The following is a 15,211-nucleotide window of genomic DNA, read 5'->3' on the forward strand; positions in this document are numbered from 1 at the left end:
GATAACATTTTGGCATGACAGTGGAGAGGTTGGATACAATTTTTTACAGTCTGTTGTGACAAGTGGAATGTAAGGGGCTTTGCAAAGTTCTTACAGAGATTCTTTTACTTTGACAAGGACAAGCAACTGTAGACAGAGGTTCCTCCACCAACAAAGAGTGCTGTCACTAACTTAGAAAAAAATATGTAGCCTAGAGAATGATCTTAAACCACTTAGAATCTATTAGTGGTTAGGATAATTTTATAATTGGTAAAGAACTTCTAAGTGAAGCTCAACAAACAAGACTGAGGTTTTAGAGTCTTGAAATAAACAAAAACTTTCTAAATAAGAAGGTACTAAAAAAAAACATCTACTAAGATGAAATAATCAGTCGTTAAACAGAAGAGAAACTGTCAAAGAGCATTATTGCTGCTTTAGTCAAGAAAAATGTAACACCTGTTTTCTAAGGACATTGTCCCAAGAAGAAAGGCAGACAAAAATGTAGTTCAAAGTGTGGCGAAAATCATACAGGAAAAAAATTAAGAATTATAAAATGTATCAAATTAAGATATATTATTTTCCTTTTGAACATAAAACAAAGTAACAAAAATAAAGAAATCAAATGTTTTATAACCTGTAAAGAAAATATTTTTAAAATTTAAGTTTACAAAACCAAGTAATATTGCTTTGTTAGGGTTTTTTATTTTAATCTAAAATGTGTGCTTTAAAGTTATTCTATTTATAAACCTTGGTAAAAGATTATTTTTGGTACACACAAGTAACAAGGAATTTCAGACCCTACCTTGGAATATATTTAAGCCTTAAGTGTGGCAACCCTGCAATGTATTTTCTGGTTATTCAAGCCAAAAATGTTTTTAAAAATATGTACCGGTATTCAGGTAATCAAGGTGCATAAGTTCTAAGATTATATAAACTAGTGGTCATCTTTAGTCTAACATGATACATCATTTTATGACATGATTTGAAACGTATATTTTACGATTCTTAGTACCTTGTAAGATTTGAAATAGCACACTAAAGCTCAGAACTAATCACTGAATGTTGATAATGCAACTTAACCCTTAAAGTGCTGAGCTTTTTTACAAGAGTTCATACAAAATGGAAATACAATTCTAGTGTTTAGTAGCTAAATTGAATAAATGAATGAATATCAGCTTTTCTCTTATAATATATATTTTAAAAAAAGTAATAACTGATTCATAATATTTTGGCCAAGTTGCAAAGAATTTCAAGTCCGAAGCTATGTAGCAACTACGTTTCATCTCTGAAGGAAAACAAAAAGTCTCAACCACAGAATAAAAAAATTACCCTATCTGGCTTGTAATAAAATATTGATTGCATCATCAAGTTTTTCAAATCTTCAAAGATTTCTAATATTATGCCAAGATTTTGATTTGATGACATTAAAAAATGGCCATTACGATAAGTTTAGAAAAATTGATTTTTTACTGTTTAGATATACTTACATGTTAACATTTTAGTGCAACATTAAACAAAAGTAAAGCAAAGAAATAGTAAGTAGTATTGAATTTTTGTTTATTTATTTATTTATTTTTAGTAAAAAAAAAAATTAATGAAAATTCACATGTAATACGCTCCATAGGAAAAAAATTTGTTGCACCATAAATTGATTTTTAATACAATAAACAAATGTGGTAATAAGTTGAGATAAAAAAAAAATGACAGAAACACAATATTCAATATACAACTAACCAGAAATTTAATTTAATTATTTTAGATGAGAAAATGAAGAAAAAGCTCTTTAAAAAAATGCTTCCACCAAATAAAAATTTTAAGTGTTAAAAAAAAAAAACAGCTTGTGAATCCTCATCCTTACGGTATATAATACTTTTGTAGAAAGACATATTTCAATGTCCAAGTTAAATCTATTTGGTAACTCCCTAGCTTCAACATACAATACAATTATACTTTTTAATATAAAAATCTTCACCTTATTATTCTAATAATTTCGTGAAGAAAAGGTTTTCGCTGGTCAATAATAATTTTATAAAATGAGCAGTTAATTTATGGTATCAATAAGTTCATATTCCATCAGAAACATGCATGGGCAAGTCAGTTATGATATAAAAGCATAATCCAATTTCAAGATAACAAAAACAGGGCATTTTTTTTCTTCTCAAGTTTGATAAACAGATGACTCTTGGAATAACAATTCAGTAGTTAGGTCAATCTGTGGAGAAACAAAGAGTACTAGAAAAGTTAAAGAGACTTTTCAATATCTTACCAAGAAAATGTCTATTTACAATGTAGATATCTAATATCCAACATACAAGTGTCTCAGCCATTGTTAGTAACTCTACATAACCCTTGTGGATCAAACCTAGCTTTGCTGTGGATGTAATCTACATAACCCTTGTGGATCAGACCAAGCTTTGCTCTGGATGTAATCTACATAGCCCTTGTGGATCAGACCAAGCTTTGCTCTGGATGTAATCTACATAGCCCTTGTGGATCAAACCAAGCTTTGCTGTGGATGTAATCTACATAACCCTTGTGGATCAGACCAAGCTTTGCTCTGGATGTAATCTACATAGCCCTTGTGGATCAGACCAAGCTTTGCTCTGGATGTAATCTACATAGCCGTTGTGGATCAGACCAAGCTTTGCTCTGGATGTAATCTACATAGCCGTTGTGGATCAGACCAAGCTTTGCTCTGGATGTAATCTACATAGCCCTTGTGGATCAAACCAAGCTTTGCTCTGGATGTAATATGCATAACCCTTGTGAATCAAACCAAGCTTTGCTCTGGATGCTTGATATGATTTAGTAAAAAAAATCAATAAAACCGCTAGCTTATTTTAGAATTAGCTAAACTTTCATAATTAAATCTACATACTTTATATTTTATGATCCCACATTGTTTATTGACAGCAATGCATAAACTAAATAATTATTTTTAATAGTGTACCGGGTACATAATAATATTCAAAATTTAAAAATCTAAACCAAAAATTAAAATGTGTGTAGACAACAACATTAATGTTACTTCCCTGAATGTTTCAAATTTATTTACTATTAAATATAAGCCAAAAGATTTTATAAAGTATAAATAATACCTTTTCCATCTGTCTGTTCCTTGTTAATATCTGGACCCTCACCCTGAGTTCTCATTTGTTCTCGTAAATGTTGGACTAATTCAGGGTTCGCTTGCTGCATCTGAGCTGCCATTTGCTGTGAGCTAAACAGAAAGTATATTTTGTAATTATGAATATTCACAGGCTTTGAAAGTATAAAAATTACCAAAGCAAAAATGTCCATGAAGAGATTGAATCATAATACAATGAGCATCTTATAGTTACATGAATTTGCATATTAAAATAATAATGGAAGGATGCTCAAAAAGAGAAAGAAGAGAAAAGATGACACTGTTGTTTTTTTTCAACTTCTAACTTATTTTTCTTGTAATAACCAACATGGCTACAGTCTGTTGTTCTATCGATGTTGACTTTCCCTGACTAGCAGTAGAACAAGAAGCAAAGACAGCAGGATGGACAGGGTTTCTAATGAGGGGCATTGCCCAGAACAGAATTTGATGCTCTGTGTTCCACTAGATTTTAAAAGGATTAAGAAGAAGGATAAATACTCCCTTTTTCAAATATTCTATAAAAAAAACAATTTGTGCTTCAGATCAGGGAAAAAACACAGTATATCTATTCTTTGACACAAAATTTGCCTAGACAGATGCATGGCCTCTCTGGATGATTGTGCGAGTATATGTGGTCAAAATATTAATGGCACAATGCAACCTAGACAGACAAAGTTAGAACTTACGCTTGCAATAAACTGGAAAAGCCACCTCCTTCTGCTGGGTTAGTCCCACTTACTAGACTTGCCAACCTGAAGGAGAAGTGCCATTGCTTGATATATCATTTATACAAATGAATAACTAATTATAACTAATGATAATTCCAAATCTGCTATTACAAAATCTTTTTACTATAGTTGATTATTTTAATTAAGCTAAAATTGTAAAAAGTATGAAAATCTTTTAATAGTTTATAATTACCAGCCTATATTTTAAAAACTTTTCAAAAATGTAGAAATACAAATATAGATGTATTTATTCTGCAGATATTCTGATATTTTTTTTTTGTTGAATATAATTTCAAAATTTAACATGTTAAAAAAAAATCCTTAAAATGTCAGTGGTTCCAAAACTATGATGGATTTTTTTTTTTTTTTTTAAAATGTAGCAAAGAAATGTGTAATGAAAACTACAACCTCTTAACTTTTATTAAGTATGACAGAAACCAAATGAAACTTTGAGCTCTGAAGGCAGTGATGATCACAAATTTATGGTTAAATATTTATAGCTCTTATCTTTAGAGTACATGTAACAGAATTCTTTTTGCAGTATATTACTACAAAATTTGAGGTGTTAAGTACTACTACAGTTCCATAATTTTCTGTAGACCCTTGAGAGTAAATAGGCTAAAGATGCTCTTCTAAATAAGCGTTTAAATTTATTAGGGTTAGACTGAAATTATTACATGTTGCATAAACATCAGGATGTAAAAACAATTCCTCAATTTAAAACAAAAAACAAACAAAATAAAAAGATTATAAAGTTTTTTGTACTAATGTCTTGATAACTTCTAGAAAAATTATTTGAATTTCTTTGTTATATTTGTGGTTCTAAAAAGTTTAAAAACCACTGCTCAAACAAAAAGTATGCTTCAAATATTTGAAAATAATAATAAAAAAAAAATCAACAATTCTCTAAACTATAATAACTAAACAGTTGTTCAATAATTTGAAAAACCAGCACCTGACTATAAAATTACAACGAATATCTACATAAAAAAATGTAACTCCTTAAGAAACCCATGTCAATGTCCACCATTCATCAATGAAAGATTCAAAATAGTGTATTTCTCCATAGCATTTTTATGCTCTACCATTAGTTTTCTTCAATTCATACTTTCTTCTCAACAATCTGAGTGAACAAATTATCTAACAGATCTACTTTTCAGTTTTTTAAAAGAAAATGTATTTATTTTTAAAGCCAAATTTTATATGCTGTCAGTTTTGTAAAAACAAAATTAGGCAAATGTAATTTTTACATGGCGAAATAATTTCAAAGCTTTTTTTGAGGGAAAGGGCAAGCTAATAAGTATACTTTTGTGCTATAAATATATATATATAGCACCTTGTTCTAAAAAACAAACAAAAAAAGAATGGGTTTGACAGATATCTAAGAAATGTGTTTTACTTAAACAGTAATCAGCAATTTTTTGTCTAGCCTCAAGGACTTATGAAATAGCAATCTTCTTTATGAAAAAAAAATTAAAACATTCAACGAAAAAAAAAAAAAAGACAATACTACACACCTGTCAGAGTTTAAAAATAAATTTTCCTGACTGAAAAAAGTAAATATGTACTTTGTGAAATACAGCTCTAAATACTCCCAAAACACTGGAGACATTTTCAGATTCATTAAAGTTTTGTTCTATAGAATATATTTTAGCTTTTGGTTTTCAAAAAGTCAAAAATGCTATTACCGGTATTTAAATAATTTTGAATAATGACATTTTTTTAATGCTTCGTCAATTATTACAGATGATGAGATGAAATGCCAAAGGCTTGTTTGTTTAAAAAAAAAAATCATTAAACTAAATAGTGAGAAAGAACTTACATTTGTTGAACCTGAGGATTTGACATCATTGTTGTAGCCTTAAAAAAGAATGAAACTAAATTATAATAAATGCAGGAAAGAAAATATTTTTTTTTAGAAACAGCAGTCTAATCAGAGATACAGCACTAGAATTTCTTTACTCTCATCTTAGTAAGTATCAGCATGTCATTGTTTTTTACTTATGGTACAAAGAAGAAAATGGCTTCATGGCATGGAGAAAAGACTGATTTAATCAGTTAAATCATGATCATCAGAAGTGAAATATTATTGATTTCTAAGCTGGATTACCCCTTTTTTTAAAATACAAGTACATTAACACAAACATAATGGTGGAATCGCAGGCAAATGACAAAACTCACCATATTCATAATGTTAGGATCGCTGAACAATGTACCAAAATCCATATTTCCTAAACCACCACGTAACATATTTCCTAAATTTCCAGAATTAAAACCAGCCTGTAAAATGAAATTATGATAGAGATTATTGGTCACAAAAATTGTATATCCAGTATAAAAAGTTATCTTTAAAAGATTTCAAACTAGACTATAAGTGACAATTTTAATTTAATAAACAAATGTTAATTGTCTAATTTTAACCTTTTGAACCCACCAGCCCAATTTATCGGTCTGTTTAAAAAAAAAATCCATGCCCCGCCAGACCGATATATCAGTCTCGCGCACCTTACCTTAAACCTAATGATCGTAATTAAAAATGTAAAGCATTATGACATGATTAGGAATTAGTTATTTGTTTCGGGAATAAGGGGAAAGTTTTAATTAGCGACAAGTGACGTGACAGATCTTTAAAAAATAAGAACGCTCTAGGCGACGCAAAAAGGAAGACGCTTCTTGTAGAGTAGTAGACTTGAGTACAATAGAATAGATACGGATTTACGGACATAGCTGACATCGGACGATTCCCTTCTTGATTATTAAATATCTTTATAGAACAACATCAGCGTTGACTACATATTTGATTGTTTCGGCCTTTCGCCGGTGTTACTGAATTAGTTGAGTTCAGCGTTACTTCCAGTCAGATCTACATATTGTCAAGAATCAACACCGCGCGGAGGCTTTAACAAAAGAAAAAAAATGTCACGTAAAAATATTCGACTTATGGTAAAGACAATAATAGCAAGCCCATGAGTTTTATATTTTTTTTTAAATGGTAAATTGATTGAAAAGACACTCTATTGATTCAGGTGATCGTAGGCTAATCCAAAAAATAAACTTTGCATGAAGCAGTGAACTATATCCTCAATGTTCTAAGAAACAAACTAGATCTAGAAAATGATAGCAATGATACTAATGATAGTGAAATGGAGATTGACTCGACGATCATCTAGATCTAGACGAAATCGGTACAGTGACAGTAAATGAAGATACTAGATCTACATCTGTATCAGCACCAGGTCCATCGAAGGAATGAGGGGTCTACATGCTGAGAAGACTGGCATACCAAGAAAGAATTTAGGAGATAAAGATACTAATGTATTTCTCTCAAAATAAAATAGTTCATTTAAAAGTTTTAATACCAGTACTTTGTTTTTATGCATGTTTGTGTAAAGTCTAATTTTTTCCTCAGGAGCCAAGGGGAATAGAAAACTAAGGACAGGGTAAAGAATGTTAGTACTGCATTATGTATTAATTAAATCCTACATGTTAATCTAGTCAGGCATGTTAATTAGTGACTTAAAATCTGTCATTAGTTTTTCTGGCTGATTTAGGCAACCCATTCTATTCTCTAATGGCACTAAATAAAAAGGAGCACTTGTATGAATTTGTAACAATTAGTATAAGAAATGAGCCTTCATCTTTGTCTGAGTATTTTATTAGGTTGTGTTTTTGTATTTTTAAGTTGTGGTTTAGTATTAATATTGATACTCAGTGGCATAGCTAGCTTATAGGATGCCTGGTGTGGTAGCTCATAATTAAAAGAGCAAAACATTTTTGTTCCTAAGACATTATACATTTAACTTAAGAAAGAATATAGGAGTCTAACAAAGTAGCAAAGTAAATTAATTTTTTATTTACATTTCAAATACAGTAGTTTGTATGTGTTCATGTATGTACTATGTTCAGTTTTTACTGAGAAGCTCAGGGAATAGGAACTTAATACATCCTGGGGGACGTTTGATCACCACTTGATGCCCACAACACCCGCACATTGCTAGCTACACCTATGTTGATACTCTACTGTTTAGTCTTCTGTCCTAAAAAGTCAGTTTAGTGATTTTACTAATGTTGCAACTCTAGTCAAATGTGAGTATTAATTTCAACATAAAAAGCCAGGCTATTAACTTCTAAATAAGAGCAGTCAGATTATTAACTTCTAAATTAGTGCAGTAAGATTATCAAAATTAAATATTCCTGAAATGAAACTAACAACGTAGTTAGACTAAACAGATTTTTGAGACACTTTAATTTTGCTCTTAATAACTAATGAATGATAAGATTTGTATAAAATGGAACTTTTTTTTTTACCCTGCCCCTATTTCTCCTCCCCCCCTCTTGTGTGGTCAATTAGCTAGTAATTCTTTTGAATTCCTAAGAAAATTGCTAGAGTCATTTTTGAGATCAGTGTTTAGGTTTTTCCACCCAGTTCCCATGAATTTGGAAGTTGAATAGATAAATCAAAAATATAAAAATAATTTTTTTGCTTCATATGCTAAGATAAAGTTAAGTGAAAACTTTCTTTTCAAAAGCCTAACTTACTAATACAAATCTGCGATAAACACAGGATTGTGCCTATGACACTTTTTTTTAAATTTGTATATTATAACATAGGACAATAACAAATAAACAGAAAAATAAAATTTAAATCAAAGATGCAAGTGAAGCCCTAGGCTCATATTGTCGTCGTCCCCCTGACTTTTACAAATAAGTAATTTCTTAAAAATGTTTGTTGGTTCTTACCTGAACAGCAGATTCCTTTAATTTCTGTTCTGCTATTTCTAAATTATTCTGATAACTTTGATTGTCTGGATCTAATTCTAGAGCTTTTCTATAACATTCAAATGCACTCTCATGATCTTCTAGTGCAGTGAAAGCAATACTGTTGGAAAGGAAACAAAAATACAATAATATATAGTTTTTAATAAAGACAAGTTTTTGTCTAATGTTTTTTTAAATGAATCTTTTTTTTTTGTAATGTTAAATCAATGTTGACATTTAAAGAGAACAGCCGATGTTTGATGTTGTGACTTACCCCATTCTACCATAAGCTTTACTATAACTAGGATCAATTGCTAGAGCTCTATTGCAGTCCTCTATTGCTTGTTGATGTTTGTTCAGCTTGCTATAAGCAGCAGCTCTGAGATGATGTAGATAAAAAAATAATTTAAAGACCAACTGAAGAGGTTTTTTTCTAAATTGAGATAGAGATTGATTTTGATATTAGATAGCATTAAAGTTAATTCCTAAAAAGTTGAGATTTTAGAAAAGCGTATTTATATTAGAAAAAGTATATTGAAAGTGTAAAAGATAATGAGATTTGAAAATCAGCTTCAATGGCCAAAAGCGGAAGTGACGTAGTGTAATGGACTGAGAATATGTAAATAAAAATAGACATGGCTGGATACATTATTGATAGCGATTCAGATGATATACATATCTAGATCTAGCTGTCAAACAATTTTAAATGATACTTATGATGGGATGGACCAAAATGACCCTGAAGATAACTCTTCTACTTTTTCAAAATATATTATAGAGCAGACTATTTAATTAATATAATTATAGATAGATTAATAGATAGGCAGACATGCCTACCCCCAAGACCCAGAATGTGGAACACTCAAATTGAAAATGTGGAATTTTGGGCCCCAATGTGGAACATAAACGCGTTTATGTTTGTCAGCCATATTGTTTGCAATATAAATAAAACTTCAATGATATTACTTTAATAACAATACTAGTTTGCTTCCTATAAATTAGATGTAAATAGTTTAATATAATTAAAAGTAAGAAAACCTTTAATTCATAATTATGTCCTTTGTTTGAAATCAATAGTTCTAACTCCTATGTGATTATTCTAGATCTACTTGATTATCTATCCTTTTCTAGAGCTCTACTCTAGTCACTCTAGAAGTTGTCTCTAGTGCTAGATCTAAAATAATTTAAGAGTCTGTCTACTAGTAGTACTAGTCTAGGACTAGACCTACATGTAATAAGTCCTTTAAGTCTAAGAACACAGATTATAATAATTATATTAATTATAGATCGAATCTAAATATTTATGTCTAGATCTATGGACTTATTGAGAACTAAATTTTTTACATATGATAATGATACATAGAAATCTAGAGATCTATCACCTTCTAATTCTATTTCTCTAGATACTAAGTAAGATAGATCTAGATTTATTATCATCTAGACTCTAGTTAAAATAGTTAAATCTAGTTTCTAGTAATCTAGTGCTAGATCTAGACTCTCTAGATACTAATTTATACTATGTATCAACAATGTATGTAGTTAATGTAGATCTAGTATGTAATAAGTAGATATAGAAATATAGACTATAGCCTTATTTAGATCTAGGCCTTAGCCTTACTGTGTCTAAGTTAATTAATTACATTTAGGTCTAGATCTAGATCTCTAATAACCTATTTCAAGTATTTGAAAAAAAAATCCTTTTCTTAGATTACTTAGAAACCTAAACTTAAGGCTAAGAAGTTAAGAACTTAGTCTTAGATCTAGAAACCAGTTGAGTTAGTCATGTTAGTCACGTTAGTGTTAGAATTCAGAATAGCGCCTTTGTCGGGAAAAGAAAGGGATTTGAATGGAAAATTAGGCTTATTAGCATTAATAGATTCTAAGAATAGATCTAGTATCTAGACCTAGAGTAGTTCAACCATATCTTCGTACATTTAGGCAGGACACACCGGGTCCGGGAGGAGATGAAATGTAAACAATAAACACAGACCTAGATATATTTTATTTTGCATTCAGTATTTTCATTTCGCATTATTAATAAATAATGAAAAATCGGCGATTTTTTTTTTTGTGTCGGAATTCAGTCTTGGCGGAACAAAAAATCGTGAATGCGGAACGGCGGAACATGTGAGCTTTTTTGATGCTTTTGCGGGACGGTTCCGCATAATGCGGGACTGTAGGCATGTCTGGATAGGACTAGATCTATTATAATTATACTATTAAAACTATAGTGTAGCCTAGGCGTTACTAGATCAATGTTTGTCTTTTACATAAACACACAGCAATACAAGTCAGTGTTACGTTTTATATTCTAATATGGGTAGACAGAAAATAACCTGTTACAAAAATACACAGCATTTCTTGCATCTAATCTGATAGCTTGTGAGTAACTTTCCAATGCATCAGAATATTTTTCTGATTTCATAAATTCATTCCCTGTAAAAGAAAAAAAAATGTTTTAAGAATGTCATGTAGAGGGATTTTTAGTCCATTAGAAAACTACACTTTAAATAATATACACAATTCTGGCTAAATAATATAACATAATGATAAGTATGTGCAACCTTTATTCTTGAGCTTTTCAGCTTCCTCCTTCTGCTCTGGAGTAGCTTCATGTAATGATAGTGATGCAAGATCTGATTCAGTCTGGAATGATAAACATTGCTTATATAAATATGTTATTGTGTATGGTACTTCTAATGCAAAGGAATAATAACAATTTACTCTTCTTCTAGCCAGCTTTTTAATGCAGACTGTGCCAAAGAAAAATAGTGTGCTGTTTTCTTCAATTGTTCAGCACTGCCGTACAGGATCTTGGTTATGTTGGGCTGGAGTGGTAGTAGGGTCTGCCTAAGGTGGATTAGGAAGGGGCATTAAAAAAGGATATGGTTTACAGTTTTAAAGGGTGGGTGCAGTGTTTACAAAGGGGGAGTTGTGTGGGATTTATTTTATTGAGATGGCAATTCACTCAAACATATACTGAAGCCAGAAATAAAGATGATAAAGAAATGTTTTTCACCATTTTCATTGCTCCCTTGAAAGGAATTTCACTGTAGAATTGCTAGGGCTAGATAAAGAAAGCTTAGTAATTAGAAAGAAGACAGTGTGAACATTTAAAGATGTCAATCATATAATATATTCACTATTATAAAAGTGGAGAGAGATGGTGACTAAGAAAGCTATGGACAGTAAAAAGCATTGGCCACAGCTCTTGAAGAAAAGTTTGCAAAATGAAAAATAGCTGGGTCCTTCATCACCAATACTACCTTAAAATGTGGATGAGAAAGTATCTCCAGAATAGAGCTCTACTGACAGATGAAAAAAGTGCTCTAATAATGACAAGAGGAACCACAGTCATCCTAAAATTGGAGGAGGCCAGCTACAGTTTAAATAAAGAAATGCCCAAAGGTGCAGCAAAAAAAAAAAATAGTTGGAGATAGATCAGAAATATTTCTAACATTTCCACTACAATAGACCAACCTCATTTAAGTGGGCATTAAAAATGTCCAACAAGTTTTGCCGCACTGCATATTTTCTAGCATGCTCTTCATCACTAGTGTTAATCTTATAAACTTGTTCTAAACACTGAACAGCAACTGTAGAGAAAAAAATGTTTTGTTATTCAAAGAGTGATACAACAGAATGAATTTCACATTTCACAAATGACATAATAAAAACAGCAGTATTTTACAGCTAAACAATTGCTTTTAGATAAAACCACTCAACTAACAACTTAAGCAAATACACCTAAAATCATCATTGGTTAATACCAAAGCCAAGTTGCCCCTAATCAACTTTGTAACAAATATGGCTACAGACATAGAGTAACATAGTGAAAAATAAATTATACTACAACCTAAGTTCTGGATGTCTAAATAAAGCATATAATATAAATATATCAGGACTTTAAGGGAATTGAACACTATTTTAAAATAAGATTATTTTTATCTAGAATTTTCTCACTACACTAAGGACATATAATTGCAAATAAATGTAGAAGATGTTTTTAATTAGGAAAAGCTCTGTATATTGTGCTGAAAGTTGTTCACCCATTTTGACTCAAGTAACAGTTCCTTCTTGTTCTATCTTTTAACTCATCTAGTACTGGGTTTACTTAGTCATGTGAAATACTGCACTCATACATAATCTCGGAATCAAAGACATTGCCTTTATTATTATAGTACTAATGTTGTGTCTGATGAGATTAGGTGAACACAGAAGCTTCAGGAAACAACAACGAGACACTGGAAATCACAAAATTAAAATGCTGACTGATTACTCACTACCAATTTTTATGATCAGCAGGGGAAGGTGGTTATGAATATACAGGACTTTTAAAAAAATGTTTCTTAAGCAATTAGTTAATGGGTGAAAATATTACCTTCTAAACTTTCTGAAGCTTCATCATCTAGTTGTCCTGATTTTTTCTGATCTTCCAAAAACTTCAGTATTGAGAAAACCAACTGGTGAACATCAGCCATTCTTGTGGCTGAAATAAGGAAAGAGGTGTTCAATAAAAATGATACATCTTTGTATTCTAATTCAACATTAAAAGATATATATCTAGAATGATACATATATATATATTAAAGTGATTAAATGGAAAAAAAAAGAAGCTGTACTTTTATGGTAAAAAAATTATGTGTTTTTTTTGTCCACCAAAAATGTTGAAAATAATGTAACGCTCAAAACAATCCACAACTCAATCACTTCATGCATGTGAAATTAATTAGAAAGTACCCTGAATGAAAATATATGACAATTATAGTCATTTTCGTGTAACGAAAAGGTTAAGCCCTGCCACTGCAATTTTTATGTTTGATTTTTATAGCACCACAATGGTTAGGAAAAAAATTGCAAACATTTAATAAATATTCTTGTCATCCATTTGTCTATAAAAATAGAGATATGTTTTTATAATTCACTACACTTAGTTACAATAAAATAAGATGTCAAAGAGGGTCATGTCAATAAGGTCTAGCGCTGACATTCATGAACACTGTCACCATTACCCGCTTTGCAAGTTAGAGAACACTCTCAGTGCACTAAGGAAGACTTTATAATTACTGTATTTAAAAAATGTAATCATCTTTCAATTTTCTTTTTTTTTATATCAATTTCTTATAACACCGACTCAAGACAGATAGGTCAGTGGTACTTTTCCCCATTCTAAATTGCTCCTTTCTCTACTTAAAACTCAAGCCACAACCAGGCCTTTAGACAGTAGTAGAGTAGTAGTGGACCTTAGTTTTTTCTCATTCTAGTTAGAGGACTTAGACGGGTCTTAGAGGTAGACTCTATTATATAAATAATAATAATATAATTATTAATAATAGGTTGAATAAGACATATTGTCACATATCTAGCTTTTAAGTCAAAGTCCTAACTTAGGACCTAAGTATTAAAATAATAAAATTTAAAAATCCAGTTCATAGTAATCATATTCATAGACTGTCATAGATTATGATAGATCATTATTGACATTATCATAGTCTAATTAGATGATTGAATCATAAGAATCAGAATGATGATTCATTGATTGTAATTTGTATGTAATAGAATCATTAGATTCTTATCATTCTATATTTATTTAATTTATAAAATTATAAATAGATATGAATATGATTATTTCATAATTTCAATTTTTCATAGATTTTGATAGATTTAGATTTTTAGATCTATTCTAGATCCAATTCCTACGTAATCTAGTCTACATGTGTATTATTTATTGCATATCGTTATAAACCTAGAGACGAGATATTTTAATTTGAAGAAATAATTGTAGATTCCATTTACTTTAGATCTAGACTGTAGATCACTAGATCTAGAACTGTATCTTCAAATAATCTTTATCTAATAAACACAGCACTGCCGTTTGCTTAGCTAGTAGCTTCCCTTTTCTGGAGGAAATGACAGATACTTCCGACTTTTCGGTATCGGTTAGTTCATTAAGGTAGTTGCCAATAAAAAGAAAATTATTAAATAGATATTAATATTTTGTCTATATTCTTGGCACCTCTAAAAGAGCATTTGCATTTCAAGATAAAGAAAATCGGTTAGCTCTAACTTTAGGGTAGATATCAATGAAAAGAAAATTATTAAACAGATCTCGATATTATGCCTATATTCACATTTGATTAGAGCATGGTGATTAAGTAGCCTAACACCTTTAGTAAAATCTCTAAATTTAGAAACCCTTCAGGATAGAAAACTTAAAATACTCTGAAAGGCACAAAGATAAAGGCACATTCCTTGTTCCATATCCTAGGAAAAATGTGTACAATTGCTCCTTCTTCCCGTCCATTGTGCTATTGGAGCATGGGATGGGTTGCCTGAATCAGCCAGGAAAACTAATGACTTAAATTGGCAGGAATTAAGTAATTGATTAACATGCATGAATATATTGACGTAGGAACACGTGTATGATTCAATCATCTTTTTTTTTTATAAAATACGATTATATAGGCCTATTTTATATTATTGGCACTTTTAAATAGACCATTTAGGCCTACATTTCAAGATCGAGACCAAAAGCTGCGAGAGAGAAAAAAAAACAACAACAGAACAAGCCTACAAGTAGGGCAAGCTTAAAGGAAGGGGTCTTTTTTTCCACAAATTA

At 30.5% G+C, this 15,211-nt stretch overlaps 1 protein-coding gene across 3 annotated transcripts; it reads right to left on the reverse strand.

Annotated features, from left to right (window-relative positions):
* Positions 1-1,515: 1,515 nt before the first annotated feature.
* LOC106064983 (small glutamine-rich tetratricopeptide repeat-containing protein alpha-like) lies at positions 1,516-14,517 on the reverse strand. Of its 3 annotated transcripts, none has more exons than XM_013223685.2 (13): positions 14,389-14,517; positions 12,974-13,081; positions 12,073-12,188; positions 11,157-11,238; positions 10,929-11,028; positions 8,867-8,971; positions 8,575-8,713; positions 6,016-6,114; positions 5,657-5,694; positions 5,352-5,381; positions 3,793-3,858; positions 3,078-3,199; positions 1,516-2,191 (listed from the first exon to the last, which is right to left on the reverse strand). In XM_013223685.2, the coding sequence occupies exons 2-13, from the start codon at positions 13,071-13,073 to the stop codon at positions 2,187-2,189; spliced, it is 1,002 nt and encodes a 333-aa protein (XP_013079139.1). In that variant the 5' UTR covers positions 13,074-13,081; positions 14,389-14,517; the 3' UTR covers positions 1,516-2,186. The 3 variants fall into 3 exon arrangements, with proteins under 3 accessions (XP_013079139.1, XP_055885282.1, XP_013079140.1); XM_056029307.1 differs by lacking the exon at positions 14,389-14,517 and adding an exon at positions 14,339-14,357; XM_013223686.2 differs by lacking the exon at positions 5,352-5,381.
* Positions 14,518-15,211: the final 694 nt, after the last annotated feature.

This window comes from Biomphalaria glabrata, chromosome 5, assembly GCF_947242115.1.
Source record: "Biomphalaria glabrata chromosome 5, xgBioGlab47.1, whole genome shotgun sequence".
Taxonomy (NCBI): Eukaryota; Metazoa; Mollusca; class Gastropoda; family Planorbidae; genus Biomphalaria; species Biomphalaria glabrata.

Excerpts from the sequence above, each read along its gene's own strand:
- LOC106064983 (XM_013223685.2), bottom strand. The coding sequence starts at position 13,073 with ATGGCTGATGTTCACCAGTTGGTTTTCTCAATACTGAAGTTTTTGGAA. Across the intron at positions 11,239-12,072 it reads TTAATGCCCACTTAAATGAG|ACTGAATCAGATCTTGCATC; the intron begins GTTGGTCTATTG and ends TTATCATTCCAG. Across the intron at positions 6,115-8,574 it reads TAAAGGAATCTGCTGTTCAG|GCTGGTTTTAATTCTGGAAA; the intron begins GTAAGAACCAAC and ends TTCATTTTACAG.